The sequence below is a fragment of the Neovison vison genome, chromosome 3 (genome assembly GCF_020171115.1).
Source record: "Neovison vison isolate M4711 chromosome 3, ASM_NN_V1, whole genome shotgun sequence".
Classification (NCBI taxonomy): Eukaryota; Metazoa; Chordata; class Mammalia; order Carnivora; family Mustelidae; genus Neogale; species Neogale vison.
In genome coordinates, this window is record NC_058093.1 from 3,815,131 (window position 1) to 3,839,758 (window position 24,628).

Genomic DNA, 24,628 nt, shown 5'->3' on the forward strand with positions numbered 1-24,628 from the left:
GGAGCCAACCCGCTTCGTAAACGCCGAGACCCCTGGGTCCCCAGGTCCCCCACGAGCGCAGCCTCGCGGCGGGAACGCGCGAGGAAGGGACCGAGCTGGAGCCCCCCCGCCCGGGCTCCCACGCCTCGCACGTCAGTCCGGGTCCCCTCCCCAGCCACCCACTCCGCCCGCGCTCCCTCCTCCGCCCCGACTCAGCGCGCACCCGGCGCCGAGAGAAATTTGACTGCTCCAGTCACCAATCAGGAGAGAGGTCGAGGGGACGAGCCAATCGGAGCGGGGAGAGGGGGAAGGACGCCAGTGTCCTCCCGCCCCCACGAGGGTGAGCGCGGAATGTCTCCGGCCCTCCCCTGCGCCTCAGCCTCAGTGCGGAGCCCTCGGCCGTGTGAGGAGGAGCAGCAGCCCGCAGCCGCGGAGGAGCCGCAGAAGCTGCGAGAGCCGGAACCGAAACCACACCCACGTCGCCGGTCCTGTCCTCTGTCGCCCTCTCGGCGTCCCACCCGAGGCCGCGTTCCGGAGGACAGCGGCCGCCCACTCCCCGAGCATCCTCCCTCCGAGCGGGTGCTGACAGAGCCGGCGGCATGATGCGCCTGCGGGGCTCGGCGATGCTGCGCGACCTGCTCCTGCGGCCTCCCGCCGCCTCCTGCGCGGCTCTGAGGCGGGCGCAGCCCCTCGCCACACAGTGCCGGCGTCCCCGAGGCGGGGGACAGGGGACCGCCGGCCCAGCGGCCGCCGCGCGTCTCTACCCGTGGTGGGGCGGGGGCGGCCGGCCGGCGGGGCCCCTCGCGCGGGGACTGTCTAGTTCCCCCTCGGAGATCCTGCAGGAGCTGGGCAAGGGGGGCCCGCAGCCGCCGCCGCCGCAGCAGCAGCAGCAGCAGCCCGGGGCGGCGCCGCCCGCGGCCCCGTCGGCTCCCGGCCCCAAGGACGGCCCCGGGGAGACGGACGCGTTCGGCAACAGTGAGGGCAAGGAGCTGGTGGCCTCGGGCGAAAAGTGAGTGTCTGCGCCGGGCGGAGGCGGCCTCCCCTTGCGCGGGGCCCGGGAGGGGCCTGCGGTGGGGCGGGATAGGAGCGGAGGTTCGAGAAAGAGAAAGAAAGAGATGCCGGCGGCCTGCGCAGGCTGCGCCATGTGATTAGGTCCGGCCCCGCCCGCGCCTTCCCTGCCGGCGCCCCTCCGCGAGGCCCCCGCTTCCCTTCCCCGCCCCCGGCGCGGGCCGCCCGGGAGGAGCCGCGCGGGGGCCGCGGTGGGGGGGTGCGGCCTGGTCCCCTCCCCGTCCCCCCTCCGCGGTCCCCCGCCCGGGAACCGCGGCCGCCTGTGCGCGCCGCGTGCGCCGCTCGCCGGCCCGCGGCTGCAGCACCTGGCGCCGGCCCAGCTCTGGTGGGTGATGCCGCACGAACCGCTCCGCCGAGTGACATTCGGGAGCCGGTGTGGAGCCCGCCCGGTGCCTCCCCGGCTCCTGAGTCGTCGCTCCCCGGCTCGGGTGTCTTCCCCGAGCCGCCCCCGTTCGCTCGCTGCCACGGTCTCCTTAGGAGCCTCGCGTGGCAGAACGTTCGTAACCTTTCTGGAGTGGCGCCTCCCGGCGCGCTGCGCAGCCATCTGGGGCGCCGGAAATCGTGTTTCGCAGCGAGATTAGGAGGAGAGTCATGTGGCCGAGATGGGGCGCGCCGGAGGAGGCTACCTGTTTGCCCGGGGACCAGCCTCGGCCTGTCTGATGGCTCTCGTGAGTGGGTGAATTGTAAAAAATAAAAATCAGAATAGCCAAGATGAAGCGTGACTTGGTAAAACACTGGAAAATCCGAGCCGTGTAGCCTTCGTGGCTTAGCGATAGAAGGTTGTCATCTGTGCCGCACAGCAGTTCCGACCCAAAACGCAGTGGGTTTTCCTACACAATACGGGAAGCAATTTTTTGGATAGTTCGTGTGACATAAATGGATCCAAACTTTGTTCTCCATGTGAGTGGAAATATATCTGTAGCTTTCTTTATACTTCACTGTTTGCTGACACTGCCCTGACGCTAGGCGACCGCTTTTGCCTCCCTGTGACTTAACGTTACACGTTGTCTCCAGCCTCAGATCACCTTAAGTCAAACTGAAAGTGCCGTTTGATTTTTGTATTTTCAGTCTCAGGCTGGCCTAATGTTTCCTGTAATTGAAGTTGGCACCTTCCTAAAACATTCCAAGCTAAAGTTTTCCCAGACTGAAAATTGTCACTTAAAAAAACAAAAAAACACACATTTATGGGGAAAATTTGTGGTATTCTGTGATAATGATTTTGCGCCGCAAAGTAGCTGTAGGACCATAGACAGGTCATTTAACATCTTAGATGATTTAAATCCCTTCGAGGTCCAGAAAGCTAGACTTCTGTTAAATTTTGACCTCTCATGTTTTTTAGGGAATAGCATGTGTGCTTAATCTCATGTGGAACTCTCTTGTACCTTATCATCTGGTTTATGAGACTTGGAACTCGTTTAAATACCTGAGCCCGGAGTTACGGAATTGCAAAATGCAACTGCCAGCATTTAAAAGTTGTTCTTAAGGCTGTAGAAGAGAGCAGCTTTCTGTTGAAAATGTCTTCCAGTCTGTGTCTCTTCAGTGGCTTTAATGTCCCTCTTTTTTTCCCTTTTTGTCAGGTAGGAAATTGAGCTCCTTTTGTGATTCACATGTTTCCCAGAATTTCTAACTTCATTGTCTTCTGAATAAGAGATGATCTCTTAGCAATAACTTTCAAACACTTTGGCTAATACTTATGACAGTGATGCATAAAAATTGTCGTGTACTATATCCTAACCACCAAAGAAAACCGATCGAGAGAGGGAATCCTTTAAGCATATTTGCTCAGATGCCCCGGGAGTTTGAATAACCAATAAGATACTCTTGTTTACCTTAGTATAAAGAAGTTTATTTTTCTGCCACCAAAGTTAGGAGTAATAGCTAGACTGGCTCAGGAGCAATCCAAGTATATGATAATCCTGAGAGCTTTCAGTCAAGGATTTAAAGAGTGAACCCCAGCTGCCTCCAATCCATGTATAAAGTTGAAGAGCACTGGTCTCAAGATTGCCAAAACATTTTTAAATCTTATGAAAGATTCAATTTCCTGAATGCTGTGGTTTCCAAATGTAGCTTTCCTCCTTCGACTCCTTCGATTTTGCCTTTGTGTGATAAACATTTCTCTCATTCTGGAGGTTAGCCTCCCGTTGATCCCGTTATCCTTTCTAATGCTCGGCTTCCAAAGCACAGTTCATCCCTCAGTCAGCCAGCCATCTGGAATGCCAGCACTCAGGACACTGCTGGGTTTTATGGGGGATTATTAAAAGAAATAGCCATGTGAAAATTAAATGAGTTGACGTTTTGTAAAAGGCTTAGGACAATATTTGATATGTGTTAAATACTACATAAATCTTTATTAAACAAGAAATTGCTTCATTTATTTTAAAACATGACAAGGACATTGACCTTTGAATTTTAGGCTCACATATGAGAAATTTCTTTTGGTTTTTTTAATTTCCAGAAAAAATTTCTCTTGAGAAATTATTGTACTTACATAAAACTACTTGATTTGCACTGTTTATCTTTTTAGCTTGTATACTCAGTAAGCTCAGAGTGAATTGAATAACCATACAACTTTAATTAATAAACACAGCTGAACTATTTCTTGTACCTACTTTACTTGGTCTTACTATATTTTATTAACTTTACCGTATTATTTTCTGGAAAGAGGTGGGATATAAGCACATTAACCTACTTACATTTTTTTCCGTCAGATTCTTTGAACCAGTGTCATTCTAGGCTATGCCATCTCCTTCAACCAGCTTCAGTCTGGTTTAGATTCCTGATGTAGCTTAAGATTTAAGATTTACGTATCTTAGAGAAAATGTAATGATCTTCGCTCAGTTTTGACTGTAGTACACTAATTTTTGTTGCTATCATTTCATCATTTTGAAAACCACTTGGGTTGGCTCTCTTCATTTTTTAAATTGTTCTATTTGCTTTCCTGGCTCTGTTCTGGATTTGCTCACTGAGTAAACCCTGAGGCTAAAGCCTTTGCTTCTTTCCCACTTGTCTGTCTTCTCTTCTCAACATGTGCCTTCTCTCAGCTTTGGCTCTCATGGTAATATTTCATCTCTTATCCAGACTTTTTTCTTACATTTATCTCCACATGTTTGATGATCCAAATTTAAATTCTGTGCCCCCATATTCATTCTTCTGTCCCATTTCAATCTATTTTGCATACTGTTCTGAGATTAATTATAGAGTTTTAATTTCAAACTACCACTCTCCTTCCAGACTGGAGTGAGTATTATATCAAAATCGCAAACCATGCTGTCACATTCAATATTCTTGATCAACCTTAATGCCAAATGCTTGCCCATCATGGACATTATCATACTGTTCTCCATGCTTCATGTCTGTAAAGCTCAGAAGTGGGTATCCTATCTTAGTAAAGAGTAAAGAGTGACAAAGGGCTAGCAGGGTGGAATGAGGGACGTTTTTGTTACCTTCTGTTTGGACATTTTATTGTTTAATTAGAAAGGAAAAAGATATAACAAAAGGACTAGGCTGGCAAAATATCAGCACACGTATGTTCTCTAGTAAGCAGGTAATTCATTCAGGGTGTAATACTGATGATACAGGAAACAGTATTCCATCAAAACGATGAGATCATTTTTACCCTATCAGATGGGCAGATGTTAAGTTAAATCAAGTGATGTAGATGGTGAGGGGAATAGGAACTCTTACATTGCTAGTGGAAGTCTAAATTAGTTCAACTATTTTGGAGGGTGGTTTGGTAGTATCTGTCAAAAACTGCATACCCATGATGCAGTTGTAATTGAATGTTTGCTCATCTGCATGAAGTCATGGCCTTTAAAAATGTATCTTAAATATGCGGAGTTAAAAATATATTAAGGGGCAGTTGGGTGACTTGGTTGTGTGTGTGTCTTCGGCTCAGGTCATGATCTTGGGATCCTGGGATCAAGGCTCCCATGGCCTCTCTTCCCCCACAGCACCCTAGCTTCAGATTGTGTGACTTATTTTGGTAGTTAATATTTATTAAATGGAAAGTGAGGGTCAAAGTAGCATTGAATCATATGCCATAAGAATTAAATCTCAGAGTAAGATTAAATGCCTAGGCATTTCAGTAAACATTGAATTAGGTCTATACACGGTTCTGATAATGAAGTTGAGACAGTATTTGGCAGATATAGATCGTTTCAAAGTGAAAGAACCTCTCTGAAATAGGTGACAAATTCTGTCATCCTTTAATAATGTGTTTGCTTTTCATTTGTAAAAGTGAACATATATATAATTCATTAAAATTGAGATTGAAATTATATTTAATTGAGAGCTTTCAGTGAACCCCTCTGATTTTATTTGTGGTTTCCTCTATTCAAATTTTTTTTTAATTACAGTTATCAGTGAGTTTTAGTTTACTTTTAATGGCCAGTTGTAACATATAACATTATTTGCTGTCTAATGTTTATATTAAACCACATACATCTATTTAGTCATGAATGTATCTGTGGTGATCTGTAATTAACAAATTACATGCTGCTTATTAATTTTTAGATGAAGTTCACTGAAAGAGCGTGAGTTAGATCTTGAACTTTAGCGTCTTTGAGTTTTAGCCTCTTTTCAGGCTTTACTATTTACAAAGAAGTCTGCCTACTCAAAATCAACTAACTCAGGAAATGACTACCAAATTGAATTCAGGTTTTTTTTGAAGCAGTAGGTAGGGAAAAGCAACAGGTAGGAGGAGTACTATTTTAATCTGAAGAAGCTAAATGTCATTTTGAAGAGAACTTTGTTGAATACATTTGTGGGTTTGAGTTTCAAAAAGTTACTTGAAATAAGCAAAAAGATGTATTATTTCCTTGTGATTATGAAGTGAAGAAAAACTGAAAGTCTGTAGGTTTTGCATTCTTTGAGGAGCTCGGTCTTTAAATCCTGTATAAATCAAGGAGTTGCCTGTTGGCCTTTTCACCTTTTAAGTCATTTGCTACTAAGAGGAATGCTTAAGGAAGCTGAGTGAACAGATATATTTGTAAAAATAGTTATTAATTGTTGATATCTCTAAGTGAGTTAAATAGCTTTTAGGTAGACACTAAGATTTTATCCTTGGATCTGCTCAGGTGTAAAACTGCTTTGGTTATGAGACAGGGTGCATGCAACTAATTATTGTACTTGGTAATTTTTCTGGCCATCTACAATGTGGTATGAGTATGTTAATGTGTTGTCTTGGTTTCCTTTGGGAAGTATTCTCTGGTTGGTGTGTAACATTGCTTACTGAGTTCTAAAGAAATATTTGTAGTGAAAGCAGTAATTTAACATGGAACTATTGATATTACATAATGGACAGTAAGTTGATAACTTTCAGGATTTGCATATATATTTTTGCCTCCTAATTTCCATTACAGACTTCTAAAGATTTTTTAAGGTTTTTTTATTTTAGAGGGGAGGGGCAGAAGGAGGGGAAGATAGAGTCTGAAGCAGATTCTGCGCCAAGTGCGCATTCCAACGTGGCTCCTCATGGGGCTCCATCTAGTGACCTTGACATCAGGACCTGAGCAGAAACCAAGAGCTGAAACACTTAAAAGTGTGCACACAGGTGCCCCTAAAAAAGATTTTATTTATTTGAGAGAGAGAGAGAGTATGCGCGCACATAAGCTGGGGTGGAGCAGAGGGAGCGGAGCGGGAGAAGCAGCCGCCCCGCTGAGCAGAGAAGCTGATGCTGGGCTTGATCCCAGGGTCCTGGGCCATGACCTTGATCCCATGACCTGAGCCAAAGACATATACTTAACCAACTGAGCCACCCAGGTGCCCCTAAAAAAGAGGTTTAAATTGTTACTTTCATGAGGGTATTCTGAGTGACATGGGCACTTAAGATTCTTGGTGGGAGTTCTTAGGAATAAGGACTTTTTAAGAACAGTTCTTAAACTATGCAACTTTAAATATATTCATACATTTTTAGGCACCTAAGCTGAGTTGTAGAAAGATTTATTCACAAATACTTCTGGCACAGTATTATGCATACTAGAGAAGAATGGAGAAAAACTCATGTTTAACATTAGTGGAATGGTGAAGTAAATGATGCTACATCCATATGAAAGTTTCTTATTCAGTCATTTAAGATGTATACACATGCTTTGGGGGGGTATAAGACAATGGTAAGCCTGAAGTTAAAATACAAAGTTTACTGTGCAGTATGCTCTTAAGTGATCCTTAAGCATTTAAAAAAAAGGAAGAAAGAAAGAAAAAAAAGCTTAGAAAACGTGTCTGAGGAGAATAAACTGAAATGATATCAGCAGTTGTAGTTTGTGAAAATGGGCATTGTTTTTCCTGCCTCTCTAGAGTTACTAAGATTTCTCATTATGATTATAGTTAGCCCTCGAATAATGTAGAGATTAGGGGTGCCAGCCTCCCCTCACACTCAAAAATCACCTGACTTCCCCAAAAATGTTACTACTAATAGCCTACTGTTGACTGGAAGCCTTACTAATAACATGAACAGTCAATTAATACATATTTTATTATGTTTTATATATCATGTGCTATATTCTTATAATAAAGTAAGCAAGAGAAAAGAATGTTATTAAAATCCTAAGGAAAAGGAAATGCATTTGCAGTACTGTACTGTATTTATTGGAAAAATCTACATATAAGTGGACCCACATAGCTCAGACCCATGTTGTTCAAAGGTCAACTACATATATAACTTGTATAACTAGAAGAACCACATCTGTTAAATTTTAAAATTGTAAATCTCTACTTTGCTGTCTTAGTCTGCTAACCTAATATCCTGTTTCTGGTACATATAACAGGAAGTACCTATATTACATTAAAAAGTTAAAAAAGATTGTGAGTCTTTGTACAGCTTTGTACAGCTCTTATCAGCATTATCCAGTTGTGTTCACTATTTGCAAACATCAAGCTTTTTTATTCCTAAACTATTCTTGGTGTAGGTCTCCTTAGAAAATGTTGAATGTTTTTTGCTACAGTAAAAAGTTATAATGAATAAAGTTTAATATTTCTTGTTCCAACTTAGAGTTTACCATAAGGGAGCATTGCTGTAGTGATGCTCTCAGGCACGTGTTGGCAAACTTTTTCTCAGAAGGGCCAAGTAGTATGTACTTTTGGCTTTGCATGCTATCTGGTCTATGTTAATACTATTCAAATTAGCGGTTATTAGCAAAGCTGTCATGGACAACAGGTAAATGAATAGGCATGACTGTCTTGCAGTAAAACTTTATGTACAAAAACAGGGGGCGCTGCTATAGTTTGCTGCTGGTGGCTCCAACATTAAACTGTATTTAGTTGTGTATATTCTCATATTCTGACTAGTTGTACTTTGAATGATTTGTTCCTTTGTGGATTTTTGTATCCTCAGTTGCTATATCTTGTTCCTATTCTTCATGTCTCCACTTGCCTATTTTCCTCTTACTCTCACCTTCCATGCCTAATTTGCTTTAACTATTAAAAAAAATTTTCCAGTAAAATACACGTAACGTAAAAATCTTTTATCTTAACCATTTTTAAGTTTATAGTTCAGTGACATAAGTGCTCTCTTTTTAAAAAGCATTCAAATAATTAGACTTTTTGTATAAAATGTGTGAATATAGATCCTGTGTGTGTGTATCTTCTGAGTGAGTAAAGTTTATAGTCTTTAGAGTAGGGATTTAGGAGGACATCTATTTTAGCCGCTTAAAAACTGAGAATTAGAATTGGAAGTGACTTTAAAAACATTTAACTCCACCTCATTTTACATATTTTCTAAGTTGGCCACATAAAATAACCTAACTAAATGACTAAAGTTCCTGCAGTATTAGGACTTAATTTGTTTTTTTCATCTGCTAGTAGATTAATAAAATACTGTACTGAATTGATTCCTTTTTTAGGTACAGGATTGGAAGAGACCTTAAAAACCCATATCCTGGTGCACCTGGGTGGCTCAGTCATTTAAGCATCTGCCTTTGGCTAACTGGGGTCATAATCCCAGGGTTCTGAGATCCCTCTTAAGTGGGGAGCCTTTTTCTCCCTCTCCTTGTCCCTCCTTCCCCCCCAAATGAATAAATAAAAAATAAAATCTTAAAAAAAATAAGAAAGAAAACAAACCATCTCCCCCAGCTGATGTTTTTCCCCTCTTTTATACTCTCTGAAAATTGTTACTTATCTCTGCTTGAATAGTTCCTTGACTGAAGTTAATTCCCTTAGAATATTGCACCTTCCATTTCAGAGCTGGGGTTTTTTTTTTTTTTTTTTTTTGGTATCTCTGAAGTCTGCCTTACATTAACTTCTATTTACATATTTTAATTATTTCAAAGACATCGTTTCTAGAATGGTATTAAAGTGCTTTCAATAACAATTCACATAATATCTGTATTTTTTACAACTGGAGTGATTGATTAAAGGATACTTGACTGAGGGAATAGGTACTTGGAAGGAATAACAGAGTTGAATATTAGGGACTTGACCTGCCCAGGTCCTTGTCCTCCCTCAGAAACCAGCAGACTGCCCCCCGGGTTAGACTTCTAAAGTTGTACATGTGGACAGATTGCCATCAACTGTATGGAGAGCCTGGCCACTTCTCACATAAAGATTTACGGCTTTGGTGCTTCTCACTCTGGCATTCTCATGGTAATTTTCAGAAAAGTCTAATCAGAACAGCAGCCCCAATTTAATACAGTCTGATCCTCGCTTTGTACAGGATACAGTTTTAACAAGGTTGAACAACAGTTTAGTTATCTAACATAGGTAATTCCCATTAACATTTTGGTTAGAAATTCTTCAGTGTGTAAGGAGTCTTATCTCTCATTTTTCTGAGTAAGCTCCAGGTGTTCCTTCTAAAATGGAGGGCTAATAACTGAGCGTAGTTGGTGTGGTATACCGGAAAGTATCCAGGACTAGAAACCAAAGACCAGCTTTCCACGACTAATTCTGGTCCAGCCACTTAAAAACTGTGTGACATTAGACATGGTGCTGGGCTCTGAGATCAGAGTCTTTATCTGTAAACCTTACTTTAGCACATAGGGTTTTAAGATAGTAGGAGATCATTTCTTAACAGTAAAGCCTTAAAATATGTAAGATTTTGTTTTTAAATTCCACCAATAATTAGCCTTGGGGCAAAATGATTTGGAGAATAAGCAGAATTTGTCACTTGTCAGACTGTCAGACTTATGTGGTCAGTTCCTCATCAGTTCAATTCTTAACCCCATAGGTTTATTTAGTAAATTAATTTTTATTGAAGTATAATCGACATACCATATTGTGTGGGTTCCATGTGTACAACATAGGGATTCCACATATTCATGAATTGGGAATTGATCACAGTAAGTCTAGTTACCATCTGTCACCATACAGAGTGGATACATTATTATTGAAGGTGTTCCCCATGCTGTAAGTTACATCCTCATAGCTTATTTATTTTGTAACTGAAAGTTTGTACCTTTTGATCCCTTTCACCCATTTTGGCCCCCACTTCGCAACCCCTCTCCCCTCTGGGAACCACTACTCTTCTCCATGTCTGTGAGTCTCAACTGGTTTAATCTAATGTGCTGGTGTTGATGGACTACTATTACTATCAATCAGGTTACTTGAAATTCAGAATGATAGACTGATTTAAAAACAACTCCAGTTTCTTTTTAAAGATCATTGTTTTAAAATGATGACATAACTAAAAATACCAAAGCATTCTTTTGTGTTCTTGCACGTTGTGGGGTGTTGTGGGGCTTGATCCCAGGACCCTGGGATCATGACCCCAGCCGAAGGCAGATGACTAACGACTGAGCCACGCAGGTGCCCTGGACCTTTATTATTATTATTATTATTATTATTATTTTAAATCTAGTTGGGGAAAAAAGTTTCTAATTATCTGATAGGTTTACCATACTATACAATGCATTTGAGGTACATGGAGTTGACCTCTACACACACCCCAAAAAAAAGAAGGTAATAAACCAGTCTTGAAGGTTTATAGTTTAGAGAAGTCAGATAACATAAAATGTTATTTAACAAAATAGGACAATATAGTTGATTTCAATTTTTTTCTTCTCATTTTGCTGTCCTTAGTAAAGGCTTGCTTTCATTTTCCTCCTTTCACTTGATACTAGAGTTTTTTAATTAATAAAATTTTGAACTGATGACGGAGAGTTTACAGTATTGTTCCTAATTATAAATTATATTTACTTGATTTCCCCCACCCATCAAGGCAAAATTGAATGCTTACTTTGTACTTGCCAATACTTTTATTACCCTTCTGTCCTAGTACTTGCCCCATTGCTGTAGTCTTTGCTATCCTATAGAGCATCTTTACTTTATTCATCTTTATATCCCCAATGCTTAGCATACATCGGCTGTATTAGAGAGGTACAAAACTTAGTGATGTGGCCCAGTGCATGCTAAAAAGAGTATAGAATATCTGGTTGGGGAAAGCCCTCTCAAATGACTGAAAAGATCATTGATGCCTTAAAGGATTAGGAAAAGGAAGGTTATAAACAGAAGGCTTATATAGATAAAAAAAATTAAAGGCACAGTAGCAGGATTTATTTGCAGGTTGGTGAGTCTAATTAATTAAAATGATAAGTTTAGGAATAGATAGTACAAAGCCAAATATGGAGAACTGAATACCAGACTGAGGAGCTTAAATTGTCCTTTGGTATTGGTAACTGATTTGATTGATCAATAAACAAAGACAGTACCTCTTTTCATGTTGCAGAAATTCACCCTGAATTTAAACTCCATATTACATTTTGGGGAGATAGTCTCATTTATTATTTATATAGATCTCTCTCAACACTGAAAATTAAGTATTTTCACAGTTCATAAGGAGAAATGGGCACTTTCATATATATCTTAGGCTTTCACTGGTGTTCCTTGTAAACATCTAGTGAATGTTTACCTTCATTGCTTTGGTGGTTCTATTTTCTTCCCTGGAGATCGCTTTCTGTTGCCATGTTTTCAACTCCTACCATCTTTCAAGTCCAGCTGAAATTCTGTGTCCTCTAAAAATGCTTTACGTTATTAGTCCACAGTGAAGTAATTTTTCAGAGTGGATCCCATAGTCTTACTAGAATTCCTCATGATGTGAGTCTTCTATTTTCAATGTAGACTGTAAGCAGCAACTAACCTAATGCTGTACATGTCATAGATGACAGTTAAATACATGGTATTTTTCTTTTTCATCTTCTTAAGTAATGATTTTTATGTTCTAGGCAAGTATTTTGTAAGGATACAAAGTAGAGGAAGGAATGGGTAGATAGATGAAGGCACAAAATGAGAGTGAAAGGATCTTAAGGGCAAAAATTAGGAAGTAAACGGAAATAAAAGGGAAAGAATAAAAAGATATGAAATGGGATTTTTCTTTGGATTTACTGATCTTCTATGTATATCTTATTTTAGTTGTTGAGTGTCATAACTATTTTATATTTTTCCATAGGAAATCTGGATGGCTCACTCAGGTTCATCACTGGTGGCTAATGTGGTGATTTGAAAGTATCCTATAATCTGTTTTTTTTGCCATTAAAACTTGAGTACGCCTGAAGGATTTTCTAGTTACTATATGCTTAAAACTATAGCTTTCAGCTTTTGAATTTTTTTTTTAAGATTTTATTTATTTATTTGATAGAGACACAGCGAGAGAGGGAACAGAGCAGGGAAGAAACAGAGGGAGAAGGAGAAGCAGACTTCCCGCCAAGCAGGGAGCCCAATGTGGGGCTCCATCCCAGGACCCCAGGATCATGACCTGAGCCAAAGGCAGACGCTTAACAACTGAGCCACCCAGGCGCCCCTTAGCTTTTGAATTTTAATAGCAAAACACATTACTGCAAAATGTTGTCACAAAGTCGTATTAATTAAATTTGGAGAGAGAAAAGGGGGTAACATCAAGAAAGGTCTTTGGAGTAGTTTCTTCCTCTTTTGAAGTTTGGGGAGAATCTTGTCATTTATTTGTTTACCAGAGAGTTGATGCTAACTCATTCTCAAATCAGAGTGTGAACTTTTAAATGCTGAGATAGTTATCAATTTTGACCTATTTATTTTGTAAGCACATTTTTTAGAGATGACTTAAATCTCCTTTTTATGGATAAAAATTAGTCTCATCCAAAAGCAAGTAAATATTTACCTTTTTTTGCTAGCTGTGACAATAATATGGTCATTTAAATTTTTTTGAGCTCTGTACCATAAGCTAAAGAAGTGTATATTTTATATCATTTGCTTAGCTTTTAGGCAAAGCAAATACCATTTACTAGTGTAAATATATAGAAAGCTTATTCTGCAGTTTTTTAAAGTGACAAACTATCACTATCTGAAGTTTATTTGACAAACCATTTTCTGTAAAAAATTGGTCCGTTATTTTCCACTGCTGTTTTGATGGCTAGCTCAGTTTTTCTTTAAATAATTAAGTCATCAGTATTGTTGAATGCTGTTAATGGTTTTGGATCAGGGTAAGTCCTAGAAAAATTCTACTTTGTGAAAATAATAACTAGCTAGTAAGTTTGAGAGCCAGTATACTGTAGTAATGAATAATTTGGGCTCTGGATTTAGAGAAATGGGTTCTAAATCCATTTTTGCCACTGTGCAGTGTCTGAACTCCTGTTTCCCTGTCTCCTGTCTCTAGTATCTGAACTCCTGTTTCATTATATAAATAGAAGTTTATAATTCCAGGATGTGCCATTAAACTTTGGTAATCCTCTTTATTTTTTAAAACTTTGGCATGAAATTGATAAATTTTAAGGTTGATTTTAAAACCTAAAAGTTGGTCTAACAGATTTGAAAGCCAGTTTAAATGATACTAATATCAACTTAATGTTTCTTTTAGGAGAAATTTGATATGTGTTTGTATAACTGTTCATGTTCTGTGAACCAAGTTTATATTCTGTTGTGTTTTAAGATGGAAATATATGGGCCACGAATAATAGGGAGGTAATTATATTAGGAAATATTAAGTACATATAGTCTTACTGAAGTATGGAACTATTAAATAATCTTTGGGTAATTCAGGAAATATTTAGGTACCTAGAAAAGCTCTTTTTAACAGTATAGAAGCAATTGTGACAGTCTATTTTAACAGAAGTTATGTATACAGTTTCCCTGTGAAACTTGCCATCATACCTATGGCTAGTCCAGAGTTGTTCTCGATTAAGTTCTAAAATTAAGAAAATGAGTATTCTATCCTTCCCTTTTCTTTAATTTTCTCTATTGCTTTCTTGAAATATAGATAAAGTCTTTTCCAGAATATTTTATACAGCGTGCCATATATGTGTGTATTTCTCTCTCACATTTTAATAGATGGGGAAGAGATCTGTTTTATCTTAGATCTATAATCCTTGCATCACTGTAATACAGTCATTGATGTTCAGAATATGGAAATGTGTTAATTATAGTTTCAGAGGTAAAAAAAGATTATAATTTCATTATAGTTTACTTGAAAGCTTTTTAGTGGATAGGAAAAAATTCCTTTCTTGTTTAAATGTTTGGTTAATTACAGGATCTTATACTAGTTTATTAGTTAATTAAGATTTTAATGTATTTTTTATAGTAAAAAAATTGTATTCTAACAGTCTCCTTTGTGATTTGTGGCATTTGGTCTGCATACGTAAGCCTAGATCACTTTAGAAATATTAACTATAATTACCATCTATTGAGTATTTACTCTCTGCCAGTCATCATTCTAAATGCATTGAATGTTTCCAGTCAACTGATCCTCAGAATAAACAACCCTGTGAGGTAGGCACTATTATCTCGTCTCACATGAGGAAACTGAACCATGGAAAGGTTCTTTAATTTATCCAAGGTGACTCAGCTAGTAAGTATTATAGCTAGGATTCAGAACTAGTACCTTTATTGTCCAGTATATAATTGCTTTCTCCCCCAGGTTTTATAATCAGGTTAACATTTTAATAATATATAAATATAGTCATATATAAATTTATATTTATATATAAATATATTTATATATAAATAAATATACATATAGTCATATTTTTAAAAAACAGAGCAAAGTATCGACTCTTACCCGAACATTTGCTGAGCTCTATAATTAGAGTTGGGTGTTGTATTAGGCTGTACTGGAGGGTATCACCGTAACAGATGACTAGGTATTAGTAGCACTAGAAATGGTAATCAAGATTTTAAAACCTGGGATTTAAAAAAATCTATATTCATTAATAAGTCATTTTCTACTTTTTCAGTGTGATTTCAGTAATAACTGGTTTGAGTTTGGTAAATTAGCATTTATCATGGCAGTAGTCTTGATGAGTAGATCAGCTTAGCTATAGTGTGATTGATTCAGTGATTATTTAATAATGGATATACCTAAAATCCATTAGAATGTTTGCACAATGATTAATTTTGTTTTCTTTTTTCCCTTTAGTAAAATAAAACAGGGTCTGTTACCTAGCTTGGAAGATTTGCTGTTCTATACAATTGCAGAAGGACAAGAGAAAATACCCGTTCATAAATTTATTACAGTAAGTTTTTATATTCTTCTGTATTATACTTTTTAAAAATCAGTAATATTGAATCAATAATGCAGTAATATCGAAATGTAGTCTTAAAGCTCATTTGACGTGTAGATCCTGACTGACACTGTTTCTCTTATTATGTCTTCAAATTTTCATCATGCTCATTTCAAGGTAATCAGTGAAAGAAAATGAAAGAAACAATGAGAAACTTGTCCAGGAAGTGGGTAATAGTGACACTAAAATGCCCATAAACATATTCAGGTCCTGGGTAGAAATTTTTATATACAGGAATAAAAGCTTGTAGTTGGAATAAGCATATACATTATTTGCACTATGTATTTACAAACTCTTATTTTTTTAAAAACAGGCACTCAAATCTACAGGATTGCGAACGTCTGATCCCAGGTTGAAAGAGTGTATGGATATGTTAAGATTAACTCTTCAAACAACATCAGATGGTGTCATGCTAGACAAAGATCTTTTTAAAAAGTAAAAAATTCTGCCAAACCTTTAATGGTGATTTGCTATGCTATATTGTGATTTTTCTTTTAAAACAAAACTGCATCTTTGAATGCCAGTGCTTCTTGTGTAACTGGAAAAAAGGGGGGTTTATAAACATCAGTTGTTTGACAAAGGTGGTGCACATGAGGTTCTATGATGCACAGGGGTATGAGTAGACTCTCTTTGAAACTACTCTAAGGAAATGTAGGCATAGATGGTTCCAGTTTACAGTATATGGAGATTGCGTTTAGTTTGAACAGAGCACACTCTGGCTTGTCACAAACTGATCTCCAGTTCTTCTGCATGTCTTACAGGCTTTTTCAATATGGTCTCTGTTTCTTTCCTACAAGGTGATTTAGATGACATCATAAAATGAGAAGGCTTCAGACAGCACGTGTTCCTTAGATTTACGTATCTCCATTGTCTGCTTCTCTTTTCTCTTCAGACATATTGATACATGGGTTTTGACTGCTTTTATTTCCCTGAAAATATTTAAAAACTAATGATGCTTTAGAGATTAATACCTTGATTTGGTTGAATGAGCATGCTTATTTTGATTTTCGTATATTTGCCTCTTTGTTTAGTATTTATCTTCATTAATGTCTTCCTACTTGTCTGATTTCTTAATGGTTTAAAAGATAGCATGTTTATAATGGATCCCAAAGAGGTGAATGGTATTTTAAACTAATAAAAGTTAGGTAAAAACCAGTATAAAACTGTAAACACATTGGCTTTTTCTAGACGATAGGGTAAGTTGAGATACAAAGAATTCTAGCATCTCCTTGAAAACTCACTTTATGTATGTATGTATTTTTGTTTAGTTTTATTTTCTTTTGGGGACTTGATGATTTGTCCTAGATGTGTCTTGGACATATCCTAGATATTAAATCATTTGAAGGTTTAACTGAAGTCCTTCAGAGTTTCCTGGCATGCTGTAAAGCACTGCTGACAGTTTTGGATTCTTGTCTTTTTACCACAAGGTTCTTGATTCTGTTAACTCAGCTGACCTTATAAAGTATAAATTTTAGGTTCATGTTAGAATTAGTGTTAAGATTTTTGAATCTTCGAAATACATTTCTTTGTGGAGGGGAGGAAATAATTTGTTAGCTGTGCCTTTGCAATAAGGATTATTTTTAGTGTTCATGAACTCTCCGAGCAAAGTACTCTTGATTATGGTGCCTTCTGAATTGTTATTTTAGTGTACCTGAGAGTGAAATTGTCAAGAGATAGTAGGTAGATCTGTTGATAATAGGTATAAGGAATTGCTTTGGAATTTTAAATGAAAGCAGTATTTTATACATTTTTAGTCTGTTTAAAATTTTTTGTGCTTTATAAACATGTTGCTATGTTTAAATATGAAATTAAAAGTAAACTAAGTATACTGATTATGAAGCCAGGAAGCATAGTCATATTATTTTCTGTCTATAATTATATAAAAGAACAGCAATTACCATATTTTTAAATACTAATTCAATTTCTTAAAAAAATTGATGATTGTAATGTAGGCAGTTCCTAGCTTGACAAATGCTTAGTGTTTTATGTAAGCAGGCAATGGAAGTCTCCACGTATAGGCTTAACGATTTCTCTTTTCATCTCTCGAATGAAGTAATTCAAACCTCTGACTATTAACCTTTTGAGGTCACCTAGAAAGGTGATTGCTCCAGAGAGGTTCTTTCTTTCTTTTCTTTTTTCTTTTTCAAAATAAGAAGTTTTCTAGTTTAATGTTACTTAAATAAACTAACTCTTCTCCATGCTGATGGGAAGGAGATATTACAGTGAATTCATTTTCTCAGGGAAATAATTTATAAAGGTGGATAGGTTTGGTTGAAGTTAGTGTGTTGATAATTTTACCAGAAAATATTGTTGGTTAATATATTTAGCTTTTGAGGGTAATCTGAGCAACAATGATTACATAGGATTTTTTTTTAAGGGAAAGTGAATTCTAAACATACTATTTGGAGCATAATCTGTTTGAAAGTTGGAGACTGCCTGTACCCATCTAGATAATTAATTGTTTTTAATGCCAATAATCCTTTAAACTGATAGAAGTAGATAATTGTGTTGAAAACGAATGCCTTATTTATTTATGCATTTTTAACTGTATAGATATTAGAACTATTTTTATGTGTGATCATGATTTTTTGGTCTTTTCAGTTTTAGAGGAAAATGAATTGTAGTCTTTGTATCTGTATATTGATTTTTTTAAAAAAAACTTCATCTCCATTATGTTATTTTACTGATGAAAATTAGGAGATTCTTTCTAAAACCTGTGCATTTTAGTTGTTAATCATAAACATTTAAGAAGAAAGATGATTATTCCCAGTTTACAGATGAGCAAGCCAAAGCATGAGAAAGCTGTGACTTGCTGAAAAGTCTGAGCCCTTCCTTCTCAGAATTCATTTTTATGTAGGACTTCTCATTTTCTAGTTCCATTCATGACATGTATTCAAATAGCTCCCAACGAAAACATTTACTACATGTAATTTTCATCAGTTTGCAGTAAACACTTTCTTGTGTGGTAAGATTGTTTGTGTTTTGCACAGTAATTCACCAGTGAAGTCAGTTCCACACCTTTACTAGCACCTTCTGATAGAGGGAAAAACAATGACAAACCAGTTTCACTGACTATAGAGTTTTGTTAATTATAAAGCTTCCTTTTAAAAGTGCTGATTAATTTTAAATAGTTAAATAGTTAGTAGTAGGTTAATAATTTAAGTTTGCTTAGTAGTCCTTATATTTTTCCATGTATAACTTCTTGAAAAATTAGGATTTAAGTTTGATACAGATACAGTGCTTTGACATCAGGAATTGTCTTAACTTTTTCCTACTGAGAAATGTGTTCTTTAGTATATATTTCTTACAACTCTCATATGTGCAAATTAAATTGCTGTTTAAAACATTAAATATTAAATCATTGGCATACTTAATTTTTAGATTAACTTTGAAATTATGAGAAAACAATTCATTGAATTATTGATATTGAAGTAAATATCTCTTATCTCTGGGATGTCAATTATTTCTATGTCTATTTGTTAATAATTGAAATTAGGACTATAATTTTTTCATGTTGTGATTGGGGTACATCTTGGTCATTGGAAATAACCTATATTATTTTAAATCAGTATTTTAATTTTATACTGACCAAGTGAGTATAATCTCTGAATTTTTTATTAATAGTTAAAAGTGAAATCGGACTTTTAATTTTAATTTGATGTTTCATTTGGAACAATTGTAATTAAAATACTGAGATATAAAAACTAAAAAAGAAATACTGAGTGTCCAGTTCTTCGTTTCTGTTTTTATAGTTAAAGCAAGTTATTTACTTGTAGGTAGTTTTTTTATCTGTAAAGTAAGGAAATCCTCTTTATCAAAATGTTGATGTTCTCATGGTTGAACAGATGAAGAGTATTTGAAGCTTACTTTTTATGAAGAATGCCATTTTGGGTGTTTTTTTTTTCTCTTCCCAAAGAAGTATCACATCATTTACCTGTGAGGAATCAAGTTATATAACTTCCCGTAGTTAGTGGCTTAACTTTCTCTTACCAAATTACTGAGACTCTTAAGAAGATGAGCTTAGAAGGTGGTTCACTGTAACCTATTTAAAAAGCTCTTCTTTAAGGTTACATTAGTATACTGATTTTCTAGCTTAAATCCTTTAGAACAAAGCAGAATATTGGTTCAAATCATTAGATTTCATGCTCTCCCATCCGCATGGTTTACCATATCTTTTTAAATAGTTTTTAACAATGAGACCTTTTGTTCCATAGTGTATTACATATCTTATAGTGAATAGAATAATGTGATTTCATATTTTTGGTGATTCATATAAGTAAAGTTAATTACTGTACTACTTTATATATAATTTTATTTAAAATTATACATTATTGTTACAAGTATTTTATTCTAATCTGACTAAATAAAGTTGATTTTATCTCTATTTGTTAGCTTGGAAATACAGATTTTTCACACTAATTTAGAGAAAATATGTTAAGATATAAAAAGTTTAGTTTTTTGTGAAATATTACTAATAGTTATATAGGAACTAAGGATATATGTCTGTAGTTACTTAATGGATCAATAAACAGGCTCTCAACTGTGACATATTAAAGTCCAGTTTTTGTTAACGAAATGTCATGCTGAATGCCTCACCGTGGTGGGCTTAAGAAACTTGTCTTTAGATACTCTTGATATTTAACCTGGTGGAACAGTCTGGTTTTTAATCTTTGACACAATTTTTAGGCAATCTAATTTATTTCTTAAACTTGCTCAACAGCCTACAAGCAACTTCATGAAAGACTGCTTGAAGGAAAGAAAATAATATAGAAAGTATAATTTTATAGATTTTAGTTTGTTATATAAAATAACAAATTTCTCAATTGTTTAAAAATTCTCCTAATTAATATCGTTATTACCAACTACTAATATTTGAAAGCACCCAGTAAGTTAATTTTTTTCTTACATTCCACAGATGTGTTCAGAGCAACATCGTTTTGTTGACACAAGCCTTTAGAAGAAAGTTTGTCATTCCTGACTTTATGTCTTTTACCTCTCACATTGATGAGTTATTTGAAAGTGCTAAAAAGCAGTCTGGAGGAAAGGTAAATTTTTGATGTGAATATTTTCCTAAACCAGTCACTTAATTAAGCTCAAGTTGAGGTATAGAAATTCAGGTTGTAGAGTTTTCATGTGCTTTGCTAGTTAAATTTAAGCTTAAGTGAAGCTACTGGATTAAATCTTTTAAAATATTTTAAATATTCAATTTTGTTATTTGGGCTACAGAGAAATCTTAAATTTAAGAATTCTTTTTGATTTTCAGATGATGGAAATAGCTTTTAACTCTTTAAAAAAAGTAACTTTATTAAGAATTTCTGGAAATGTGATACCCTAGAACATTAAATTTGAAAAATTCTCTAAATAAAATACTAGGGGCTATTTTTTCTCTGTATTGAAAGTTTTTAGGTAATGAAACCTTGCTACCATGACTTTGATTAAAGAAGTTCTATTTCTTTACATTTAAAGAAAATCAAGTCTTAGTCTCTCTCTCTCTCTCTCTTTTTTTAGTTTCTCTTTTAGAATATGCTTTTCTCAGTTCTCTAGGAATTGAGAATGCATTGGAAAACATGGGATGAGGGAGACTGAGAGAAGTCAGTTAGATCTTACTTGTAATCCTCAACTCTCTTCTGCCCTTGATTTTTATGAATGTTATTATAAAAGATAAACCACAAAGCCACTGAGTACTATAAAATAACTCTTTATTCATGGAAGCTTAATTAAGATGAATTTTTTTGTAGAAGAAATATTATTTGCTTGTATTCTGTTCATTTTTTCCCAATATTTTGTATAGGTTGCAGATTATATTCCTCAGCTAGCCAAGTTCAGTCCTGATTTGTGGGGTGTGTCTGTGTGTACAGTAGATGGACAGAGGTGAGTTTATTTCAAATTCATGGAAACCAACTTTTAAGCTTTGAATTTTACATAACAGTGAGCACAAGGGAGACAGGATCATCTTCTGTGTTGGAAACTAGCTTAACATGACAGGAATTCAAGAAGGAAAATAAGTTTAGATTTTAATTTAATTTTTAAAAACTCAACTAAAATAGTCTTACACTGAATTTTATGAGGTATTTCATCTCATTCACAATTGTAGTCTTGTTATTTGAGTATTTTTCAAGTACTTGCAATTACAGTTTTCTTAGGAAAAGCAGACTTGTCAAAACATGAAATTATTCACTAGTGAACTGACCACTAATAAAATTGGTTTCCGTTTCTTAGTTTAACAGTAACAGCCTCTCACGGTCTTTGTTGCTCATGCTCCTGATGTGAGCGATGTGGTAGTTAAGACGGTACAGTATCATAGTCGTCAGTTTCTGTCTGTCACTTGCAAAGTGAGAAGTCATGCGCAAACTCTCGGGGTCTCATAAATCCATGAAAGTGATCTTTGGGAAGTGCTCATGCTGTAGGCAGAACCATTGACAAATGATATTCTAGTCGAATTATAAAAAGGATAATGATGTGAAGACACTTCAAAGAGAATGATTTGGTTTTAAAATCAATGAATTATGTGAGGCCCTTGAAAAGTTGATAAAATTCTGGAATATTTTTTCAAGAATGACTTTTTATTATGCTGTGAGTAAGATACAAGTATTTCTTATCATGTTATAATTTGGTTTTTTCAAGTCAGAAAAATTATGCCAGAAAATTCAATTTTTTAAATTAATTTGAAGGGTTAGCTCAGAGTTATAATCTTTGTGTTCCTTTCGTTTTTAACTAAAGTATTTGTTTTTAAATTAAAATGTAACTTACATAAAATAAGGTGTACATCTCCTAAGTGCATATAGCTTTATGAGTTTATATCAGTGATTAATTTTATCCTAAATTTTGTTAAAACTACAAGTTGTTTAGCCTTATAATTTTCAATCTTAAATACCTTCTTTCTAAGTTATCTTTTTATTTCTTACCAACTATCTTCCTCAAGTATTTACAGTAAAAAGACATATGACTTAGCCCATTCATCATTAAGATATCTGAGGCCCAAAATTCCTCTAATACTGGCAGAGGTAAAACAAATACCTGGGTCTCTTCTAGTTTGTTGTTCTCTCCATTATCACAGGCTTTTGTTCTCATTTGGGCCCATGAGATGTACTAAGCATTAATTGTGTATTGAATTAAATGTTGGGTGCTATAAAAGGACACAAATACATGGGAAGACAGGGCTTTATTCTAGTACAGAGTGATACCTTGTTTTTGTATTTGGAGGAAATGGTTTATCATGTAATGGAAATTTTTATATTTGGAGGAAATGATTATAATGCAAGGTGTGCACGTGATTGTTCTCTTAAACGTTCTCTGTGTGTGGAAATGATTCTTTTAGGTTAAGTTGACTTTGGACTAGAACCATATGTATTTTTTAAATGAAAGGGAGTAAGACAGGCTCTTGTCAGGTTTTAAGAATGATTCAATCAAGTTGAAGTTACAGTCTGAATTAGAAATTATTTCTAAACATGATAGGAAGAATATTACGTACTTTTACTCTCTATTCATATGTATTTATATAACATAATATACTTGGAAGTAAGGTGGCTGACCCCTGGTGTTTCTTTGCCTTTGATGTCTCCTCTAACCCCGTTTTGCCCAGGGGCGGTTATGAGTAGTGTCCAGTTTCACTGTGAATGAGTTTCACTCTGAATGAATGATTGACTGGTGTGTGTTGGGGCATAGTTCAGGGCACCTGGGATCCCAGTAAATAAAAGAAAGATCTCTGCCCTTACATTATAATAGAGTCAGTCAGTTTTTCCATTTTTATACCTATTTTATACTTCATTTACATTCCAGTTTGGAAACATATAAAGCTTTCTTTTTGTTCTATTGTTTGGATACGTGGTAATAATAATGCCATTAATGCCAGCTCTAATACAGCTTACAAAGCTTAGTGCTGTTTATTTTAACGGGGCTGGAATTGTGAGTAGATATGGTTCACAGGCTAAGGTGTTTATGGACAAGGTCTCAGAGAACAGAGTGAGATTAAAACTGAGCCCTATTTAAAACTAACCACCACTATGTAGCCATGATTAAACCTATGAGTGAAGAAGTGGTGACTGATTTCTAAAAGGGTTAGTTCATTTTATATGCTTGAATACTGGTAGGAGTAAGGAGGACCAAACCCTTTTGGCCTCAGAGGAAAATTTTCACGTTACTTATTTATTATATTTATTATCTAATTCTGAACCATATTATTACCTGTGTACTTTTAAGCTTTTGCCTTTTTTTGGCAGTATTTAAAAAATTTATATTTATTCTTTAATATCCAAGTAAACTTGTGGTAAAATTATGGGAAAACCTTTATAAATTAAAATTAAAATGTAAAAATAACTCCAGTTATTCAAATATTTTTTCCAGTTGATTTTAATTATTTTTTAAATCTACTTTTAAATAGGCATTCTATTGGAGATACCAAAGTTCCATTTTGTCTTCAGTCCTGTGTAAAACCTTTGAAATATGCCATTGCTGTTAATGATCTTGGAACAGAATATGTTCATCGATATGTTGGGAAAGAGCCAAGTGGATTAAGATTCAACAAACTGTTTTTAAATGAAGATGGTAAGAATAATATAAAAGTTTGAAAAAGAAATACCGCTTTTTCCTATTTAAATCTAAGAAGTTGGGATGCACGGGTGGTCAGTCGGTTGAGTGTCTACATTTGGTTCAGGTCATGTGAGTGCCACATTGGGCTCCCCGTTTTTCCTTCTGCCTGCCACCTGCCCTGCTTGTGCTCGCTCTCTCTCTCTCTCTGACAAAGAAATAAATAAAATTTCAGAAAAAAAAAATCTAAGAAGTTATTTTTTAATATTTTTGAAGAAAATTAAAAACATTTGTACTTTATTTCATTTCTCATGGAATTTCCGTTAAACCCATAGACATAGTTTGTTTAATCACCTACTTTTAAAAATGTATATATATTTTTTAGGACTAGAGAGAAGATGGGGCAAGGAGTAAGATTTTTGTTTCACTCCTAACCACATATAGGAAAGTATCTTATAATAAAATCTCACAGTGTCTGGGATTTGCTGTAAAATAATTCAGTGAGTATAGTTGGGAGTGCTGCGTATGAATTTTTACCGTATGTTGGTAATTACTGAGGCTAACTGATGCTACATGGATGTTTATTCTATTCTTTCTACTTT

General features: G+C 36.3%; 1 protein-coding gene across 2 annotated transcripts in view; it reads left to right on the forward strand.

Annotated features, from left to right (window-relative positions):
• The first annotated feature begins 374 nt into the window (after positions 1-374).
• Positions 375-24,628, forward strand: part of GLS (glutaminase) — an 80,060-nt gene continuing 55,806 nt past the window's right edge. For both annotated transcript variants that reach the window (XM_044241181.1, XM_044241182.1), the window contains exons 1-6: positions 375-988; positions 15,356-15,452; positions 15,814-15,935; positions 20,416-20,545; positions 21,292-21,371; positions 23,881-24,044. In XM_044241181.1, coding sequence (XP_044097116.1) covers positions 579-988; positions 15,356-15,452; positions 15,814-15,935; positions 20,416-20,545; positions 21,292-21,371; positions 23,881-24,044 — 1,003 coding nt within the window. In that variant the 5' untranslated portion in view covers positions 375-578. The remainder of the gene's footprint in view (positions 989-15,355; positions 15,453-15,813; positions 15,936-20,415; positions 20,546-21,291; positions 21,372-23,880; positions 24,045-24,628) is intronic.